At 35.5% G+C, this 22,659-nt stretch overlaps 2 protein-coding genes and 1 long non-coding RNA gene across 11 annotated transcripts; 2 read left to right on the forward strand and 1 right to left on the reverse strand.

The window, feature by feature from the left end:
* Positions 1–139: 139 nt before the first annotated feature.
* On the forward strand, positions 140–12,390 carry LOC110890684 (nifU-like protein 4, mitochondrial). Of its 9 annotated transcripts, none has more exons than XM_035983437.1 (10): positions 140–291; positions 372–487; positions 873–1,201; positions 1,286–1,514; positions 1,640–1,750; positions 9,556–9,712; positions 11,329–11,504; positions 11,582–11,685; positions 11,770–11,881; positions 11,970–12,294. In XM_035983437.1, exons 5-10 carry the CDS (start codon positions 1,643–1,645, stop codon positions 12,036–12,038), a joined length of 726 nt encoding a protein of 241 aa, XP_035839330.1. In that variant the 5' UTR covers positions 140–291; positions 372–487; positions 873–1,201; positions 1,286–1,514; positions 1,640–1,642; the 3' UTR covers positions 12,039–12,294. The 9 variants fall into 9 exon arrangements, with proteins under 9 accessions (XP_035839330.1, XP_035839327.1, XP_035839332.1 ...); XM_035983438.1 differs by having other exon boundaries at positions 147–487; positions 873–893; positions 1,100–1,201; XM_035983434.1 differs by having other exon boundaries at positions 372–1,201.
* Positions 12,391–16,057: 3,667 nt separating this feature from the next.
* Positions 16,058–17,017, forward strand: LOC110890685 (zinc finger A20 and AN1 domain-containing stress-associated protein 5). The gene has a single exon (XM_022138308.2). It carries the CDS (start codon positions 16,357–16,359, stop codon positions 16,834–16,836), a length of 480 nt encoding a protein of 159 aa, XP_021994000.1. The 5' UTR covers positions 16,058–16,356; the 3' UTR covers positions 16,837–17,017.
* Positions 17,018–18,505: 1,488 nt separating this feature from the next.
* Positions 18,506–20,957, reverse strand: LOC110890686. Its single transcript, XR_004879725.1, has 2 exons — positions 20,548–20,957; positions 18,506–20,452 (listed from the first exon to the last, which is right to left on the reverse strand). It is a non-coding gene; the product is annotated as an uncharacterized LOC110890686 (long non-coding RNA).
* Between the last annotated feature and the right edge of the window lie 1,702 nt (positions 20,958–22,659).

Raw genomic sequence — 22,659 nt, forward strand, 5'->3', positions numbered from 1 at the left:
TCTATATCTTAAAAAGCAATGTCGGTGCTTTTTACCGTTTTGGTCCTTTTTTTGGTTACACTTTCACCCCTTCTCCTTTTATTTGTTTGTTTGCCTTAGTCCTTCCTGCAATCCTGCGTGCCTTATAAGCCTTTTTTAGGTTCTCTTCTTCTCCGGTGTTTCTGTATCTCGGTTCCTTCTCTGAGTTGTCTCTGTTGCCTATAAGTTTGGATTTTGTGTTATTTTGTTGTCTGTCCATCCTGTTCATCTGTCTTTGCGTCGTAAGCTCTTCTCATCACGTGATAGTCATCGGTATGATTCATCAATTTCTGTATGTTAGACATGATTTTATTAGCTATGATGCAACGAAAAGTTGACTGTTGATGATCCAGGTGTTGTTTTGCTTTGGATTTTGAGTAAGTAGCTGTTTGTTGTAAGATGAGTTTCGATTTAATGAGATTTGTAACCTAATGCTTCGATTGTTGGTTGTTTTGAAGTTTTTGTCAAGGTATTGAAATAATCTATGTTTGTTTATTTGCTTTAAAACTAAAAAGCCAACGACCCTTTCTCTTCCGCCACCGCTACGGAACCCTCAATTAGCCGTCATTGTCTTCCACCCTATACTACTTTGAGGGGTTTCCTTCACTAAGATGCATCTCACAACTATTTTATATATCTTTTTTAGATTTTAAAAGTGAATTCCATATATTTCTTTTCTAAATTTTAAAATAAAATATTTATCCAACTAAAAAATGTAAATCAAATACATCTGATATAAACTTTAAAACTCTTATACCGTCCATCATTTAATTTAAAAAAAAATGTTGAGATGTATTCCCACTTTACCTTTTATATTGAATAAATGTATAATAGTTTTTGCGTTTGTGTTGCAGGAGCTGGTACTACCCGATCAAGTTAGTATACAATATGTTTTGTATTTGTTTTTTTAGTTGTCTGTTAAGTAAGTTTTTTGTTAGTTAAAACCTTAGTAGAATCAATATCTACTTTATATTTACTTCACGAAAATGGGATGTACACCTGATGAATATATTCCTTGTATTTGCTCTTACTAATTTTTTATAATCTACTATACTAAGTTACATGTATTTATTAAATACAGCAAAGCAAGTTTACATGCAAAGAATGGGTAACTGAAATCACTCTAAATCGTAAATGGTTTCGTTTGTGAGGATGATGGCTGTGTTCCTTGCCCTGTTTTCATGTAAACTTCATCGTCAGATTTTACAAAAAATAATATTTGGTTCATGGTATATTCAGTTTTGTATTTATCTTCTCAAATTATCAGGTACAATGGTACAAATGTTGGATAAATCATGCTATGACATGGTGGTCAAGGACGGACATACGATCCAGAAATCATGCCTATAGAAATCTTTAATATTCTCGAAGAATTACACCTATTGATATGTCCATAAGAGAACGGGGAACATGGCTATGAACAAAGCTGCCTATAATCCCAGCGACCCCAGATCCTAAAACAGGGACATCAAAAAAAAGAATGCAATGATCACCAGGTATATAGACTTTACTTATGCATAAATTAATGTAAAAACAAAAGAATATAATGGCATATATGCAATACCATGGTATTGCTATAAGGAAATAATAAATTATAAACATCTCTTTACTGGTTCCATAGATAATGAAACAACAGGAAGGCAAGCAAAACAGTAAAAGGATACTGGGCAAGGCAATTTTTTGGGTGGCCGAAACAACTCCAGATGCATCTAACAAGACGGGCATTTTCCAGGTGCACAAAATAGTTTGCACCGTTCATAACATTTTTTTTTAACTTTGTAAATAATTTTTCGTAATTATGCTTGTAGTTATAAATTCCAGCCTACAAGTAGAATACGACATGGTTAGCCTCCATAGGCAGCATATCATATGCCATTTTAGCAACGTGCAGGTCAACTGGGACGAATTACAAAGGTTGTAACTTTTGTATTAAAAAAACATGACAGGGACACTAATGTTATGAGAATATAACCAAAGTATTTAATCTATAGTTTGCAATATAAAGCAACCAACTTTGCTTCACGAAACATAGTGAACACCTAATACGTCAGGTTATTCATATGATGTTTGCAATATACCTATACCCGTTCCATTCAATGTTTGTGACATACCCGCGCCGCAACGCGCGCGGGTCTAACCACTAGTGCAACATGAAAATACATAATTGATCGTTCCAGAGTTAAATGCTTGGTTGGTCCCTGTGGTTTACAAAAATTGCAGACTTGGTCCTAGTGGTTTACTAATTACACGCGTAGTCCCAAAACTTGTCAAAAATGAACTCGGTTGGTCCCCAGCCCTAACCTCTGTTAAATTTCTCAGTTAACTATGTGTGAAATGACTATATTACCCTTGAACAATAAAAAAAAGACATACCCATCATCTTCTTCTCCACCATTTCCTCAAATCAACCTGCAACACCCCCACCCAATCCCCCATTTCTATTTCCCGCTCACTATATGACAATCACCACCTCCTTACAAGAAATCAGACCGAATCGTTTGTAATCTTACCAAAATCGTTCTATTTCGGTAACCATTCAAAATTCGTATCAAGGCCTCAAATTAATCTGTTACCTATCGAATTTGTATAAATACCAAACTTAATCAATCCCCAAAACCTTTACCACCTTCAATCTTTCCTCGAAATCGTTATGTGTTCGCGTCTGCAAGTTTCGCCGAAGAACGTTATCTCGCTGGAATCCTTCGATACTCACTGTGTTTTGCAACCGGTAAGCCTAATATACATCTTTCGATTCGTTTTGAATCAGAGAACAAGTGTTTTGTTTGTTGTGTTACGAGAATTTGATTGTTTAAAGAACTAGGGTTTCTCTCTTGGTTTCTGATTTGGGAAGATAACACAATAACAGGTGGGTTACAATTTGAAATGAGTCAGTTGCAGTTAATTACGTTAGTGTAAAATGGGTCAAATTGTAACTGAATCAGTTGTCGGGATTGATGGGTGTCGACGAAGGTGAGGAGGTGGCGATTGGGTGGGGGTGTTGCAGGTTGATTTGAGGAAATGGTGGAGAAGAAGATGATGGGTATGTCTTTTTTTTTTATTGTTCAAGGGTAATATAGTCATTTCACACATAGTTAACTGAGAAATTTAACAGAGGTTAGGGCTGGGGACCAACCGAGTTCATTTTTTACAAGTTTTGGGACCACGGGTGTAATTAGTAAACCACTAGGACCAAGTCTGCAATTTTTGTAAACCACAAGGACCAACCAAGCATTTAACTCATCGTTCCAAATACAAAGTTAATACGAGTTTGTATCTCCTCCTGTCAAGTAAAATGTTTTACATAATTTGATTTCATAATCTATATTTATACTATTTAATAAATAAAGATCTAATATGTCACGTGTCTTCTTTGTCAAATTGAAAATTAAAAAGAAATGTTTTACAATGCATTTACATGTTATAAAAAACCATTAAACCTAAATACTCGGATCTTATATCAACACAACCACTTTTGCAAATAGTTTTTTTAACCTAGGCTTTATTCAACCCATACGCGTTTTTAGCCTAGTAAGATAACAGCTAAACAAAAGTGGTCAACGTAAAACCATAATTGATCATTTCAAATTCATTGTCTTAGTTACAAGATGCAATGGACCACAATGAAAAAAATTATATATTGTTGAAAAAAACTAGTTGTTCACTGACCCTATGTCCCTTTGTTTATTGACTTATAATTAAACTGCTAAGGAGATTAAAAAGTACTATAGGGGTGGCAAAAGTGATGGGTTGGGTAAGTTTGGATTATGGGTTAGGATGAGTTTTATTTAAGAAAAAAAGGTTATGATAGGTATATATTAAGATGAGTTTGGGTTAAGATGGGTTTATCAAGAAAAATGTTAGGATGAGCTTGGGTAAATATTGGTTTTGGTCATGATAGGCAAAAAAAAATAATAATAAAATTTTGGAAAAAAATAAGAAAATAAAAAAAATATTAAAAATTCAAAAGATTAAAAAAAATAATTTAAAATCTAGAAAAAAAATGAAAATCTGACCTTAAAATTATTGTTGTTTACTTTTGATATAAGATTTAGTTAAATATATGTTTATTTTTTTTAATATAAACTTTTAGTTTTGAATCCACTAAAAAAATGTCTCGCCAATAAGGTGGTGGTGGAGCGGTAAGGGAGAGATTTGGTGTTTTAAGGGACTTAGGGGCTGTTTAACAACTTCTGAATGGTTAAGTGCTGAACCAGTAAGAGTAGGCCTGTAAATGAACCGAACGAACACGAACATAGGCATGTTCGTGTTCGTTCATTTAACTTTAGCCGAATGCGAACACGAACACGAACATATAACCGAACACAAATTTTTGTTCGTGTTCGTTCATTAAGAAATCGGGCATGTTCGTGTTCGTTTATGTTCGTTCATTTAAAGCTTAAACGAACATAAACGAACCCAAAAAAAAAAAAAAAAAAAACTTAACTGAACATATTTTAATAAACATAAATAAACATGATTGAACAAACATAAACGAACACAAATGAATGTAATTGAACAAATATAAACAAACACAATTTAACATTAGTGAGCACAAACGAACAAGTTTAATATATTACAATTCATCCGAAAACACATCTAAATTAGGGTTCATAGACACTAAATTACGTACTTTTTTATATAAATATTAAGTAAATGATCAGTTACATTTTAAAATTTCATTTTTATAACTAGAAAACTCAATTACTAATTAGTTATATTTATATAAGTAGTTAGAAAACCTAATATTTATAAAAGTAGTTAGAAAACCTAATATTTATATAAATATAACTATTTATGTACTAAAATTTAAAACGAACATAAATGAACGTTCACGAACATAAACGAATGTTCACGAACATAAATGAACGAACACAAGGTGTGTTCATGTTCGCTCATTTAATTGAACGAACAAAATTTTTTGTTCGTGTTCGTTCGTTTATTAAATAAACGAACATAAACGAACTTCCCGCCGAACAAGTTCACGAACAATTCATGAACGTTCGGTTCGTTTACAGGCCTAAGTAAGAGGTCTGAATCATTAAGTGTTGAACCAGTAAGAGGTCTGAACCATTAAGAGCCAGTATAATGTTTAACCATTCAGATGAAAATGTTTGACCAATTCAGATTAGAGATCTTAACCATTCAGACTCTGCATAATTCTTAACCATTCAGAGGCAAATGTCTGAACCATTCAGACATTTGCTCGCGAAACAAACAGTCTGAGCCATTAAGTGTTGAACCAGTAAGAGGTCTGAACCATTAAGAGCCCCATTAAGAGGTAAACAAACAGCTCCTTAGGTTCGATATTCCTGCCCTCCCCATTATTTTATACGACACATGGTGATGATGGGAGACTAGGCGAATAGATGGAGATCGGTAGTTCGATATTTTAACTGAGCGGGTTTTATCTCATCGTATTGTCGTGCCTTCGGGCGAGTGTTCACGGGCTTTGGCCATAGGTGAGAGTTTTCCTATATTCGGAGGCGAATGTATCCCGATGTGGTGAATTTCACCAATAACCTATTTGGAGAATTCGTTGGCGCGTTAAAACAAAAAGTCTCAAATGACGAAGGACAAAATGGTAATAAACATGGATTCCGCTGAAAATGTTGAAATACACCACCGACATCAACAACACCTTTCATCTGTGAAACCAGAAACAAAATCATATCCTGTGAAACCAGTCGTCGTTACAACAATAAACCTTTCTTGTCTAAAACAGAAATACATAAACAATTTTGACGGTGGTGATGAGGGGGTTACGGAGGTTAGTAGCAGCCCATCGAGTCAATCGTCACCGGAGATTAGAACCCTACATCGACAACTTCGCTGCACGACACACCTCTCGTCGTCTGTTATCAGTTTCTTCTTCGAATAATGTTATCTGTCGTTTCACTTCCCCAATTTCTACACCTGCTGTTCCTTCTTCCTACGCCTCTTCTGGATTAAGCAATTTCGTAGGTTCGTTGGTTCAAACTTACAACTATTAATGTCGAAATTGATTCTCTTATGATTGTATGCTTTATGTTTATTTGGTTAATAGGGGAAACTTTAGCTAGAATATGAAAATTGAAGTGAAAAGCTTTAAGGAGATGTATAGAAATCACTATCGATTATGAGGACCAGATCTTACTTGTATTAACTAATCAAACTGAACTAGATGCCGACTCAATATTGACAATCATACATATCAGTTATCACTCAAAAGTTTAGTCTTGGTTGCTGTGAAACTGTGAAAGCACCTAGTTTTAGCACAGTTTTGCCGGTATGATTGTTAACATCGATTGCGAGCATACCTTTTACAAGTTCCCAGTGTTCTTTTATTTTCATAGGTTTTTAGGAATTGGTTAGGAGTAGCTAGTATATCAGACAAGTTAAAAGAGGGGAGATTGAGATGGTTTGGGCATGTGAAGAGGAGACAGTTGACAGAACCAGTTAGAGCAGTGGAAACCATAACAGTGGAAAGAAGGAGGAGTAGAGGCAGGCCCAAGTTGACTTGGGATGAAAGACTTAGGCAAGATTTGGTAGAGTTGCACCTCTCTGAGGACATGGTTCAGGATAGGAGTTTGTGGAGACGTAGGATTAAGGTCAAGGACTTGTAGGTGAGGGTATAGACGTGTCAAAGCTTTGCCTTGGGAAGGGGGGCTAGATTTCTTTTACACTTTAGGTAGGCCAATATATGATGATTTTTCTTGTATTTATGCTTATATGTTGCTTGCTGATGATCTATCTGACTACTGCTACGCTATTTACTTATTCATCTTTTGTCTATCTGCCTGTTGGTTGTTTTCGAGCCGGGGGTCTCTCAGGAAGCAGCCTCTCTATTCTTAGGATAGATGAAAGGTTTGCCTACATCCCATCTCCCCCAGACCCTACCAATAGTTCTACTATTTGTGGGATTTACTGGGTATGGTTGTTGTTGTTGTTATTATTGAATAATGTGATTCCAAATCATACTATCATGGTGTCAGCATCTACTTGTGGACTAGCAAAATTAAAGAGAACCAGATTAAGGATGACGGGCCTTATAAGAGTGTAAATAAGGTTTTGGCAGAATGAAAGTTACGTTTAAAGTTTAAACGACTCCTGTTGTGAAAGTCGTGAAAAAGTCCAAAACACGCATGTAATATACAATGTTAAGGAGGGGTAACTGGCAAATTCTTCATCTAGAGCAGGGCATTAATGTTCTATTGATCGCTAAAGCTCTTTTTTAGTGGTGTGCCAAACAGGAGAACGAGGACCTGTTGTAGGCAAGACGAAAATTGAAGCTAGGGGTGTGCAAAACTTGGTCCAACTCCAAACTCCAGAAAACACAAGTCACAACCAAGATCGCTCTGGTTATATGTAGTCTGGCTTATGGTCCATGGTTTGAAATTCTTCACTTTTCGATTTGGTATTCGTACTGTTCAGTTCGGTTCCTGTCCGGTTTTAAAACTGATTTTTTTATTTAAGGAAACGACTTGGTTAGGTATGGAACATAGTTATTAAAGGCGCTAAGTGCGCTCAAGGCACATAGGCCTCGCCTGGGGCCTAGGCGCAAAGCGCAAAAGAAGCGAGGGTCTGAGAAAAATCAAGCGCATAATGAAAAAAAGTAAAAAATATACTATGTATTAGAAAAAGAATACTATTCTTCAAATAAAATAAACAAAATCTATTATATAAAACTATATATAATCTATTTAGAACCAAAAGTTCTAAAAATATTAATGTATTAGTGTAGAAAAATAGTTTTCTTTAGATAAAAGTAGAAATCTGGCTAGAATCTTGTCGGAATTTAGAGAATTTGGCCGGAAACTATTCGGAATCTAGGAATCTCGCCGGAATGTCTGAACCATCACCTGGAGAATTAAAGCGCAAAAATCCTCGACTCAAAGCGCAACTGCCTCGCCTTGCCTGAAAAATGGGCCTAGGCGCAAGAGGCGATGTCTTTTAACAACTTTGGTATGGAATTAGGGCATTAGACTTAAATCACTAGCCCCAAGGTTTGAGATTGAACATGTTCTAAACTGGACTGAACCATCAACGTAAACCTAATACCCGATTCCATACAGGGTTTAGTTCCTTATCCATGCCAATTCAATGCTTGGTGGAGTTTATATTGAGCTTTGGACTTGTGAGTCACTATTTCTAGGGAGGAAAAGGATACAACTATGGAAAATGGAATTTGCTTCACTAGTTCACTTGCTTGACCGTCAAAACGAAGATCATTTGATGATTCTCATGATATAGATTGCACACTTCTTTGTCAATAGTTATATATTGATCTGTTGTACACAAAATAACCTTACTTTCCCAAGAATAGAAGCCTTTGACTATGATATGATTCTTCATTTTCTTTTACAATTGGATTACTACCATAAGATTATAAGGATATAGATTATTTGCGGAGTGGTAAGTCATAGTTTACATATTGTGTGTTGATATGGAAGATTTTTGGCTCATATAAAATGGCAATCATGATGCCACCTTCAAGGCAGATTTTAAGTTAATTAACACAACTTTGCTAAGATGTCATGCTATGTAAAGCTGTAACTGATCCATATATACTTTTGCAATGGCTGTTTTAAAGGTCCGTGGTAGTGGTCTATGGTGTAGTTACCTATTGAAGAGGTGAGATATATTAAGAGAAGGTGTATTGTACAATTGGCCTTAACGTACAAGCGTACGCGATGAGAATTCCGCACGTTGTAAACCTTCCGAGTTTGTGAGTCCACATGTTGGAAACCTTCCGAGTTTGGTGAGTCCAAGTTTGTGAGTCCGCATGTTGGAAACCTTCCGAGTTTGTTAAGTCGCATGGTGAATCTTCCGAGTTTGTACGTTCAAATCTGCATGTTATAACCTCAAATCCGCATGTTATATTTTCATCGCGTACGCATCGTACGCTAACCAACCCCTATATATTAAGAGAAAGTGTATTGTACAATTAGGCTTAACGTACGCTGCGTACGCTGAGAATTTATAACATGCGGATTCTGGGTATACAACATGCAGTTTTCTGGATGGGAGGTAAATTCGCATGTACATGAAAAAAAACAAAATTCCACATGTTAAAAAAAATAGTCACATGTTGGAATTTGTCCGAGTTTATGAACCGCATGTTGGAAGTGTCCGAGTTTATGAAACCGCATGTTGAAAGTGTCCGAGTTTGTGAAATTCGCATGTTGTAATCGTCCGGGTTGTGAAGGCGCATGATGAATCGTCCGGGTTTGTGAGTCTTCCAAGTTTATGACCTCAATTCCGCATGTTATATTTTCACAGCGTACCCATCGTATGTTAAGGCCAATTGTACGTTAACCAACCCCTATACATTAATATATTATTAAATTTTAATATTTTACTTGCTTTTATCTTCTCTGTTAGCTGCTTTTAGGCTTTAATGTATGAAACTCCATTGTTTTTTGAAGTACATCCTCACTTGAATTTCTATATTATACATGTAAACAAATAGCGTCGCCGTCTACAACGACCGATGGATATGGTTATGGTATTGATCACAACTTTTATTGGTGTATTCTGACCTTATTTTTGACAGGACAGAAGAGGACAATGTTTATCCAAACACAATCCACTCCCAATCCTCTATCATTAATGTTTTATCCCGGGAAGCCAGTGATGGAAGTTGGGAGTGCAGACTTCCCAAATGCCCGTTCGGCTATGAATTCTCCACTAGCAAAGGCCCTTTATGGAATCGATGGTGAGTTTGTCATGTATTATAATATTATTCATGCCTTCATGGCATAGTTGTTAATAGCGGCTATAGCGACCGCTATAGCGCGCTATGTCGCTATATGGGCCATGTGACTGCCTTTCAAAAAAAATGTAGCCATGCGACCAAGTGTCGCTATATGGGTCTTAGCGATAAATAGCGAACTTAGCGACAGTTAGGTTTTTTTTTTTTTTTTTTGATGTTAATATCAACTAGTTTGTTCCCCACGCTTCGCGCCGGGAGTTGGTTGTTTCTTCCCCACACAACGTGACATGAGTTTGGTTGTTATCGGTTTGGGTTATCAAAAAACATAAATGAGTAAAACACCTACTGTTCTTTATTCTTATTGTTAAGGAGCACTTAGACAAACATTATAATCACTAAAGATAAGGTTTTATGCAGCTGATTAACAACTTAGAGAACATAGATTTTCATTGATAAGCCCATGTCGTCAATGTCATCGTTGAAACCATTTCAAAGAATACCTGATGTGCACATTTCTAGGTTAACAGACTCAACAACCAAGGCTCTGTTAACCATCATAGCCTTTGAAGCTTCAAGAATTTCAAAGTACGAACATCATAGCCATCAAAGGAACAAAGCTTTTCACCAAACACATGTCGTATAATAACCGTTATAATCGGAATGACAAATAAAACCAACAATCCAGGTTAAAGAATAAATTCTAATGATCAAAGCATTTCATCATACACCTGGTGTGTAGGTCAATAGATTTGAAGCTCAGATACGCATAATAGCTTCAACTATTTGGTGGACAGATTTAAAATCAGGAAACATACTGGTAAAGAACCTCGATTGCTTTAAAATCAAGCTTCAATTGTCTGAAATGAAATAGAAAGGGTACAAATTTTTAGTCAAGAAACATATAAATTTCACTAGTAAAGAACACCGGTAGTCTTAAAATCGATTTTAAGTAACATATTGGCTATCCAAGCAATACATATATCCCAGTTCAAGATCCAAGGGAAAACTCAGGTGAACACTCGTTACCGTCATGGCTCCAAAGTCGACCGGCTAAAGTACACAAAAGATGAAGAAATCAGCACCTTCTAAGTTCTCGCAACTTCCGATAAATCAAAACCACAACACAAGAAGGAAGAGAACAGTGAGCTGATAGAAAGAACTATGAGTTGTCCACCAAATTGAATCACAGTCAACCATTTGAAAAGCAACGGCAATAATTAAATCACATAAACCAAGAAGGGGCCAATATATACCAAACAAAACTTTGGTGTCAAAACCCAATAACCATATACTATGCTGGCGCAACCTAACGTTAGCATTTGATATATATAATAATTAGATATAGCTATAAAATAGCTGGATTTATAGGTTTTTGTTAAATATACATGTAAAATAGCATATATACAAGGGTATTTTGATTTAATATATATATATATATAAATTTTCAAAATTCTTTTTCTAGTGTAATCGCTATTTATAAAATAGCCGTCGCTATTTGTCGCTATTCGCTACGTAGCCTATAGGTGCCTTGTCGCTATTCGCTATCGACAGCTATGCTTCATGGTTAATTAGTTACAAGGTTGAGCCAACATTAACAATATTATCCATTTATGGTGCAGGAATTACTCGTGTGTTCTTCGGTTCAGATTTTGTAACTGTAACAAAGTCTGAAGATGCTTCTTGGGATTTTCTAAAACCTGAAATATTTGCAGCAATTATGGACTTTTACTCGTCTGGCAAGCCACTATTTCTGGACGCAGCTACTTCGGCTTCTATGGATACAGCGATCCATGAAGTAAATTTTTCTCTGTCGCAGTAATTAATTGTATATTTGATCGTTAAAGTTACCAATCCTATGTCATGATGTTACAGGATGACTCAGAAACTGTTGCAATGATTAAAGAGCTATTGGAAACTCGTATACGACCTGCTGTGCAGGATGATGGCGGGGACATTGAGTACATAGGATTTGATCCGTACGCTTCTTTGAACATCTGATTATCATATCTATATACATTCATTTAACTTATCTAAAATTTTCATCTGTTAACAATTGCCAGAGAATCTGGAGTTGTGAAGCTTAAAATGCAAGGAGCGTGTAGCGGGTGTCCCAGCTCATCTGTCACTTTGAAATCAGGAATTGAAAATATGCTGATGCATTATGTGCCGGAGGTAACCGTTATTCGACGCTGCTGCTCATTTTTTTTTGTTTATGAGCTGAAATTGCCACATATAGTTATTGAACTTGCTTGTTTTGCAGGTTAAAGCGGTGGAACAGGAATTTGATGCTGAAGATGAAAATGGAGAATTAACGAGCCAGCTGGACTGAGGTGACTGTATTTCTTTGTTGATCAAATGGACACTAATATGAGTAAAAAAAAAACAGAAAAATCAGAACCAAGTTTTTCAACATTGGTTTGTGACCATTGTATTGTATGCAACTCTATGTTCTGATCATTAGATGCAAGTCATGCAACTCAATAATTGCACACATATAGGCTGTAGGAGCATTTTGGCTGGTCCAAGGGCATTCTAGAGTTATTATTCGACACTTTTTCTTTCGGACTTTAAAGTTGTTTTCTTTATTTTTCCCTTGCATAAGCTTTTGATAACAAAGCCCAAGGAACCGTTTGTAGTGAAATAATTCAACTCTTGTAAGAATTACTTGTTTTGACCGGTTACATAGCTCGCTTGATCTGCCCATTTTCCTTTGTTGTAGGGGTGTAGAAATGTGTAAAGTTGTAAGGGTGTAGAAAATGTCCGTACCCAAAATAACATATTAAGTATTGATCATAAAACCTTTTTTTGCATGTATGATACTTACTGGTAACTTGTCGTGTATAACCTGAAGTCCAAATAACCCCATTAAACCACGCCCCTAAGATGTCGTGCTGGTCCAAGGTTTTATTCTTTTAGAGCTGGTTCACACGCTTGGTTCTTTGTCCGGCTGACTTGTGGGGTGGCATGGTCATTTTAAGTTATGTTTGGCATCCATGTTTCATATTCTAGAATATTTTTTTATGAAGGACGAAAGGTAACCAACATTGTTGTGTGGAAATTGATATTGATTCTTGTGTTTTTTTTTTTTTTTTTTTTTTTTTTTATGGTTGAGAAGTCACAATCATACTTTGTGGGCAACTTTTTGTAGTTCTATTTGGTGAATATATTTTCGATGGAAAATTCTCTTTTAAGTTTAAAGTAAGAGCAGATTGTTTAGTGATATATTTATCGTTCAACTTTCTATGAATCTTCTATTTCATAATTTTATTTTTTATTAAGTTTTTTTGAAAAGTTAGTGGCAGTAACTTTCGTTTTACCCTTTCATAAATGCATCTTTTAAATTAAGTTCTTAGACCATCCGTAGTGGGGCGTGATTTTTAAAAAAAATTGAAAAATAACGCCCCAAAACGCCCCCACTACCATTATATGGGGCGTTATTTTCTTTTTTTTTTGAAAAAAGGTGCTTCGGCGTTTTGATTAAAACGCTCAACTTGTTGCTTTGTCTGACATCATGTTTGACTTAGAAGGGGGCATACCAATGGGAAGGAGTATGGTGGACAAGTGGGCTGACATGGAAGGGCAAAAAGCTTTTTAAATAAGTTTTCTTTGTTTTTTTTAAATCTTTTTTAATGATTGGAAGGGCATTATTGGCATAATGCCCCATTACACCACTTTTGCTATAATGCCTCAACGCTGACTAGGATGCCACGTGTCGGATAATGCCCCATGGTGGGGGCATTATGTTAGTTCACCACTACACATGGTCTTAAAAAGCATGTATTACTTATTCAGATTTACCTTTGTATCATTTTTATACACTCCTTTTTATTTAACAAAAAAAAACCTCATAAAAATCATGTCAGTCGGTTATTTTTTATGTGTATGAAACCATTACAACCATCGATCCAAGTATCCAACACGTACGAGATCAAAGTAACACACAGGACACATAAGTCATGATGGATATGCAACCCTCAATTTCTTTCCTAGAATCGTAGAACATTGTAGTCGTATTTTTTTCAACATAGGACAGGACCCATGGATCACAATTAGTAGGATCTCTTTCAATCGTTGACTAAGATGAAAATGAATGATGCGCTCTGGTTAATATGAACGACAGGGAGTTTTGGGTAAGCATCCTTCCCATAATAACTTCTGGATTTGAAACCATCAATGTTCCGGAGTCTCATTTAACAGGGGGAGGGGAAGGAAAATTCTCTCCTAATCTCTCCAATTTGGGAGGATGAATATATGGTCATATTTTCTTCCTTTTTCCCTCCTCTTCCCTCCCTTCCCATGTTAAATAAAACTCGGTAACGTGGTTTTTTCATATTTTCTTCTCTTTTCCATCCTCTCTCCCTGTTAAATGAGACTTAGGAACAGAAAGTATTGATTGAACACTATCGATTTAAAACCATTATGTTTTTTTTAACGGCCCTAATCTAATCCTACTTCACGTCAACCTAACCTTAAATGAGGCTAGAACTTCACATTACTTGGGTGAGGGGCATACACCTTTTACATTAGGCCACTACTAGTGGTTGTTAAAACCATCATATGTTTGGTTTAGGAACATTTTCTCCTCAACCATTTGAAGGTAAACCATTTTTTTTTTGCAATTCAATGCCTTTTACATATTTATTAACCAAACTGTTGGTGCAGTTGTCTGTCGACTACATCTTAGTTCGAGTCTTAGGTTAGGGCTGAGTGTACAGTGAACGAAAATCAGGAAACACATGAATCAGTAGGTTCGCTTATGTGTCATCCATATAGGTTCGCTTATATGGTCATTAGGTAGTAGGTTCGCTTATTCGTACATATGAGGTCCGCTTATATGGACATGTCCATATAAGCGAACCCATCAGCCTATAAATAGGTGACTGATAAGCGGATCTAAGCAGTAGTTAAGTTGTGTAACGGCGAAGCCCTGCCAGTTTGTCTCCAGAGCTTGTAAATTGTTAGCAGATCAATAAAAGAGACGTTAAATAGTGAAATCAAGCTAAACAAAGACTGAATCAATGAATTCCGCCTCAGATTCAGTCTAAGCACTCTTCTGATCGACTCGTCAGGTCGTTTAACGATCCTACACAAACACCTTATCATTTATCTTTGAATAATTCGAATTCCTTATAAACTCCAATTCATTCCAAAAGATACGTGTAGAATTTATCTCCAAAAGCTTACATCTACCAGCGATTGTCTAATCCACGGGAACCATTAATTTCATAATTTGAAAAAGAACATACCGTTTAAGATCTTTCAACAACATTTTAGACACAATATTCATGCGATTGAGTTGAAACGTTTCAGACTCATGCGTCGTTTATTTCATGCGCTTTTCTACACTATAGGTGAGTGAATGATGGTACGCGGAAAGAAACTTGTTGATCGTGAAAGTAAATGATACATGTGTGAAAGTTTTACAACATAACCAAAGAGGTGTAAATTGATTATTTTCTAATAAAGTGTAGGACATGGGGTAAGTGAGGCTGTAATAAAGTGTAGGACATGGGGTAAGTGAGGCTGTATAAGAATACGAAGATTCTTTTTTATAATGTTTTTATTTGGAACAAAACTTAGACCTTGATGCATAGGTTTTAGAGTTAATTACTGTTTTTGTCCCTGTGGTTTGTCAAAAATCACTATTTCAGTCCATTAGTTTAAAATTTGCGATTTCAGTCCCTGTGGTTTTACTTTGGTAACCATTTTAGTCCTTGTGGTTTCACTTTCGTAATCATTTCAATCCATTATTCTGTTAAGTACAGGGACTGAAATGGTTACGAGATGCACTGTAATGGTTACGAAAGTGAAACCACACGGACTGAAATCGCAATTTTTAAACTAATGAACTGAAATAGTGATTTTTTACAAACCACAGGGACGAAAAAAACAATTAAAAAGCGGTTACGTTGCCTTTATTTTTAAATCTACATAGTAGGTTGGCCATTTTCTTTATTGTAGGTTGTCTCAATTAAAAAATTGTGACATATAATAACACAAATTATGTTGGCAATAATTTGCAGTTTTACCTATTCTTTATTACTTGTATCTTTTTGTAACAATTTTATTAGTTTAATCTAGCAATCATACTCTCCAATGACAACAAAGCTAATTACTAATTTGACTTTTTGTTCAATAATGCACATCTAGTGACTCATCAAAGACAATTATTTTAAAAAATATATAATTTCTTAAACAATATACAAATATTATTTTACCATATCATATGAACCAAACACACCAAACAAATGAATAAGTTATTGAATCAGCCATAAAAAAAAGTCAAAATTGACTCCTCCCTTTGAGGCATTCATACCCTACAAGCCATTTCTTGGAATCTTCCTATAACCACGTATCCCAATACCTTCACCACCGTTTATTCCTTGTTTTCTCCTCTTTTAGACATTTCCACAAACACCTTACCTGCACCTTTCTATATTTTCTTCCCTAATCTCCTTCCTTCCCTACCTTCCCGCAATTCAATCATCTCCTTATCTGCCCTTACTTAATCACACATTCTCCTGGTGGGTTAGCCTTCGTTTTCTCTATTCATACCTGTTTTCATTCTGATTTGATAATTAACCTTGGATTACGTGTGATTGAGCGATTGGTTTGAGTTTAAATCGGTCGCTCACGAGGAACAAATAATGGCGGAGGAACAGAACTGGGAAGAAACAAACAATCACACACCGTGTGCGAATAATTGCGGGTTCTTCGGGAGCCCAACAACGCTCAACCTCTGTTCCAAGTGCTACAAAGATCATTGTGTGAAAGAACAACATATGTCAACCGCAAAGATCGCCGTTGAGAAGAGCTTTTCTCAGCCGCAACACCAAATAGAATCATCATCATCATCTTCCTCTTCTCTGGCAACTGCACTTGCTCCTGTTTCAACTGATTCGGTGGTGGCGGAGGGGGCTGTGAAGTCGCAGCCGCGGAACAGGTGCGGGTCGTGCAAGCGGCGCGTGGGGCTCACGGGGTTTACGTGCAGGTGTGGCACCACGTTCTGTGGGACCCACAGGTACCCGGAGCAACACGCGTGCACCTTTGATTTTAAGACCATGGGGAAAGAGGCGATCGCTAAAGCGAATCCGGTGGTCAAAGGTGTAAAACTGGAGAAGATATGAGACGAGGCGATCTCGGCCTTTGATTTGTTACTGATCATATGGTCTGGGCAGGGTGGGATGTTGAGGGGAGTGTTCTGTTTGATTGAATGTTTATAAGTTATAAGAGTACTTTTTTATTTATATTTTAAAATTGTTGTGTAGTTTTTTTATCTTTTATCCAAAGAATTATATAACACCATTATTTTCGATGTCACAACTAAGTTGGTTTATAAAGTCTTACAATATCAACTTGAAACTTATATAATCACACACATACATCATTGATCTTTATCTTAATCAAAATATACGTAAATGTGCTTAAATGACAAATATTTTACTTGCTATGTAATAACCAAACATAGAGTGTATATTTGAATTTCCACAATACAAATAACACTCAGGGATTGTTTGTTTACCTTTTAATTAGTCTCTTAATGGTTCAGACCTTTTACTGGTTCAATACTTAATGGTTCAGACTTTTTGTTTCACGAGCAGATGTCTGAATGATTCAGACATTTGTCTCTGAGTGGTTAAGATTTATACAGAGTCTGAATGGTTAAGACCTCTAACCTGAATTGGTTAGACATTTGCCTCTGAACACGGTTAAGCATTATATATGCTCTAAATAGTTTAGACCTCTTACTGGTTCAGCACTTAATGGTTCAGACATCTTACTGGTTCAGTACTTAACCATTCAGATATTGACAAACAGCCCCTCACCCATCTAATCGGCACCCATGACAATTGACAAAGACCATTAAAGTTGGCCAGCCCATAAGATCACTTAAGTTGACCAGCCCTAAAGTGACCCAAATGAGAAAAAAAAACATATTAAAGCCCACTCTCAAGTTACAAACCAAGGGTCACCTCTAGCATCAAATAACCTTGATTCATTTCCTATATTGGACAACAACACTATCCAAACTTCTTCATTGTTTGCCATGGATAGATTTTCATCACCGCCAACCTTTTTATCTTTTTTTGGTTACAACTAGGGTCTAAGAGCATCTCCATCGCTTCTTATAACCGGACCAAGTTTGAAATCAAACCAAAACAAGCTAGTGTTGGAGGAGATGGAAAAAGGGTGGTCTGGTCCGATGTGGCGAAGTCGTCCGAATCCAAAGGGGTGGGGACCACACATACACTGTTATTTTAATATATATTTTTTATACAAAGAGTGTGAGGTGGAGGTTGGATTTGTTTAGTGGTGAAGGAAAAATAGTTGTTTAAGGTAGATGTTTCGAATGATGTGGCCCGCTGAGGTGGCGGGTCTGATTTCAAACTTGTCTCCAACGATAGAGATGCTCTAAGGTTGGAAGTACTTGATATTGTCTAGTCCGACCTGAATTCTTTTTTGTAGAAACAATATAATTTAGCATCGTATCATGTCATTTTGAATAAAAGTATTTGATAAATATATTTGTAGCTAAAACCCATAGAAAACTAGTTCTATACCCGTCCGGTGGACGGACATATTGATGGTACAATGACATGTATTTTATTGTTTGTAATCTAAACAAAACATTATTTGTTTAAAACCAAAAAACTGTGTGAATATTTTAATATAAAAAACATTCATTTGCAGATATATATATTTGAACTTCATCTTTAGGCCCCTTCCCTCCGACTGCAAAGGAGTAGTAACCATAATACTTTTTTTCATTTTACACTAATAATAACCTTGAATGGGTTTAGAAGGGGAAAAAAGGTTTCCATGTCTATATATCAAACAAAAGGCTTACATCTATAAGTATTGCAATGAAATGTCATATTAAAAGGTTGAAAATAAGTACACCAATCCAAATAAAATCCAGATTCCAGACCCCACTTTCAACACCTAAGGTCCTAAAGCCTCCTAAGTGCTCCTTACCATCTGTAATCCAAAGCTCCCTGTCTATATTTTTCGATTTTGCTCTTCTTTTAATCCATTCCGATCCATGAAGCAACTTTATTCCATATATCCGTAGAGGCATTGCACTCGAGCATTAAATGGCTTTTAGATTCCTCCTCAGCTGAACATAGGCTGCATACTGTAGATGGCAGGGTAACTCTACCCCCTAGGTTGCATGCCACCGAGATTCTGTTCTGCACTAGATGCCATATAAAGCACGTGACTTTAGATGGGACCCATCAAATCCACTTAAAAATTTCTCATTGGATATGTTCCTCCATCGTCCATTAACATTGCCTTCCTCATAGATTTAACCGAAAAGACGCCCGAATATTCCAGCTTCCAGCCCTATCCGTCTTCCTCTAACGTAAAGTTATAACTCATAATTAGCTCTTCCAAGTCATTTATATCTTCCACCATAATACCCGGGAGTCTTTTTATCTTCCAACACCATTTGACCCGCTTGCCACTATCCTTGCCGACGAAGATTCTATCCGAAATCAGGCACGATATTTGTTTCTCCATGTCATACAAGCTGGGAAAGACCTCTTTCAACGGTATATGTCCCAACCACTTGTCTCTCCAGAATTCAGTCCTGTTCCATGTCCCCTATTGTTGCGCTTATTTTACTCCAAGCACCTGCATATCTCCATGTCTCCCATTGCTGCGCTTAGGTAGTTATTTATTACAAGGAAAAACGAAACTTTTAGACATAAAGTTCCTGTAAAACCGGTACCGACCCATTAATAGATTCAGGGGCGGATCTTTAGTTATGTGGGGCGTAGCCCGGGCTACGGCTCAAGTTTTTACTAGTAGTGTTGAATTTTTTATTTTTTTCGATTTTTATACATAGGACACCCCTGAACAAGTACGAGGACACCCCTTAATTTTTTTTTTTTTACAAAATAATAAGATGTTGGTAAGCCCAAATAAGTAAATAATAACACATTTGCTAAGCCCAAATAAGTAAATAATAGCCCAAAGTTGAATGATTATTGATTTGGGCAATTGGGCGGCATGTTTTTTTTAATATTATATGATTGCACGATAAAAAAAAATTGGGATACCTCTGAGTTGATGTTCTAGTTCCGCCACTGAATAGATTACAAAACTTAAGTTTCTTGTGCAGTAAAATGTCACAATTCTAACCATTTTAAAGATTTTTCAGCTGTAAACCTTAAGTTTCTTGTGCATTTACTTTGTAGAATGATTTTTTCTCTATACATAAATTTCACAATTGATCTTCATAATTACATTGTTACCAAACTTTTTTATTTGTGACCAAGAACTTGAAATTATACTCAGGTTAATTAAAATAATAATAGAAAAGAAAATATGTATGGAACATAAAAAGAACCTGCATTGTCTCTTTCTTCTCAGGGTTAAATGATAAGTCTCTTGCTCATAGACATTCCTTTAACCAACATGCAATCAAACACCAGAATATTGATTCCGTCACAATTTAATTTCATGCAAAGCTATATATAAGGTGTAAACATTGAGTAGAGTTACCAGCAAGTTCAATATACGTAGACTCTAGATGCTTATATCTTTATGTAAAAAAAAAAAACGATATCTACAACATAAGATAAAAAGGTAATAGGCAAAAATCCCAATGAAATTATGATGCTAATTATCAACATATGGCGAATACGAAGTTGACATGATGATCTTGATGTTAATTATAAAGAACCACCATCAACAGGAACCTTCAAATTCATTTCCCAAAACACCATTACAACAGACCTGCAAATCAATTTGTTAACACATATGGTATTATATTCTACTTCTAGAAATTTAATAACGATGATAACTATCTATTTACGAATTGGAGTTGTTACCTTGAATCTCGATTAACTTACAATCGATCGGTACTGGTTGATGCGATGGAAATCGTGGCCTTGTTTCAACTGGAACTCTTTTGGTAGAGGCTGGCGATGGTGGCTATTGGTGGTTGTCCTTCGTTTCCAAGTCTTCTTTAAGGTTAACTGCATCAAAATCACACAAACAAACCTTTCGATTTGACCAATTTAGCCTTGAGTCCAAAAAAGAAGAAAAAAGGTTAAAAGAACGGTTAAGGCTTAGTAATCTTCGTTATCTATGATGACCCGGACGGAGTGTGAGAAAAGGTTAAAAGAAGAACTGAGGAGGAAGACGATCGGAGTGTGAAAAATGCGCAGTGGAGAAAAACTTTTGAAAGGGTTGAGTGTGGAAACGTGGGAGAGAGGATGTACTAAATTTCTGGCTTTGACCTAACCGCCAATTAACCTCTCCTTGTTTTTCTGAATTATAATGGTGAGGATTTAATCTTAATTTGATCCAATGGTTTAGATTGCATGTTGTTCCCATTGACTTTAATGGGAACATAAGAATATAGGAATGAGATCAAATACAAACACTTAAGTTTGTAAGAACCGTAAGAACCAACACATAATTGACAAGTGTCCATCAATAAAAAATTAGTTTAGGGGTAATTTAGACCTTTTGACCATATTTAATAATAGCTAATTAAAAATAATTACAAAAAATATAATCAGCACAACACTATATAATTAGCATAACATCCTTAATCGTTCTTCATTATTAGCACATCGTCCTCAATCGTTCTCCATTTTCAACATAAACGACATTAGCACAACATCCTCAATTGTTCTCCATTATTAGCACACCAGATGTGCTGATTATATCTACTTTTGATGTTTGTTTGTATTATTTTGTAATTAACACATAATCAGCACGTTATCAGCACAATTATAAAACATCTTTTGTTAACTTTTTTAAAAATCACTTTTATAAATACAAAAAAGGTATAGCAATATGGTACTCATATTAAAGATAAAAAAATACTTGATTTTATGGTATATTTTTTTTAAAAAAATAATGAAATATATAAAAGTTATTTTAGTTTAAAAAACCTTGGTGGAATTTGTATTTAATGGAAAATAGTCAAATGACTAGCAATTTTACAAAATTACCCCTAATTTGTTAGTAGTAATTTTTAATTATAAGGGTTTTATTTATAATCAATATCAACCCTTGATTTAAATTATCAATGGTTCAGATCTGTTCTTACGGTTCTTATAATTAGCACTGTTTGTACAGGATCTCAACCCTAAGAATATATAATAAAGTAATATTTGAAGTGGTAACTTTGATTTATTGGAAGTTATTTATCAATGCGTACTTTAAAATAAGAAATCTAAGACAGAAAATGTATAATCTAAACAACTTTTTTTAACATCAAATTTACATAAATAAATTTAAACTATCTCTAGCCCAGGTTAAAAACATGAGACCTCCTCTCATTATCATTGCTTTATTTTCTTTTTCCTATATTCATTCGATAGCATGTTACTTTCCAAATACAAAAAGATAAAATCTGAAAAACTTTTTAGAAATTACATAGCTTTAGTGTATACAATTTTAACAATAATAGCCTACGTGGTTTGTGAGTTTGTTTTTAATCACACATTTGTAGTGGCGGATCTTGCCCGTTGAACTTCCCAGGGCTGAAAGACACGGGCACTAAAAATGCCCGGGCCGAACATAGTATATATAAAAAATTTCGATCGAAACGCGGAAAATTAGCACTACGGCCGAAAAACTTGCCAGGGCCGTGGCCCTGGCACATGCCTTCTAAGAACCGCCCATGCACATTTGATGTCTAAGTTTTTAAGAAAATATATATCTATGAGTTTTTTGTATTCATTTTGTTACGATCTTAAGGTCTAACACTAGTTACCATTAAGTTTGTGTAAATTGACAAAAATACCTTTTTATCACCAACCGGGTTATTTTTGTATCTTACTTTATATTAATATTAATTAGAGGGGATAATTAATTCTATTACATAACTTTTGTTATAAAACAGGCCCATTTACACAAATTTAACATAACTTTAATAGAAGTTAATGTTAAATCTTAAAGTTCCAACAAGATATTAACACATAACA

This window comes from Helianthus annuus, chromosome 14, assembly GCF_002127325.2.
Source record: "Helianthus annuus cultivar XRQ/B chromosome 14, HanXRQr2.0-SUNRISE, whole genome shotgun sequence".
Taxonomy (NCBI): domain Eukaryota; kingdom Viridiplantae; phylum Streptophyta; class Magnoliopsida; order Asterales; family Asteraceae; genus Helianthus; species Helianthus annuus.

Coding starts and splice junctions, on each gene's coding strand:
- LOC110890684 (XM_022138307.2), top strand. CDS start 5,769: ATGAGGGGGTTACGGAGGTTAGTAGCAGCCCATCGAGTCAATCGTCAC. Junction 5,980..9,550: donor TGGATTAAGCAATTTCGTAG/GTTCGTTGGTTC, acceptor TATTTTTGACAG/GACAGAAGAGGACAATGTTT. Junction 9,713..11,328: donor GGCCCTTTATGGAATCGATG/GTGAGTTTGTCA, acceptor TTTATGGTGCAG/GAATTACTCGTGTGTTCTTC.
- LOC110890685 (XM_022138308.2), top strand. CDS start 16,357: ATGGCGGAGGAACAGAACTGGGAAGAAACAAACAATCACACACCGTGT.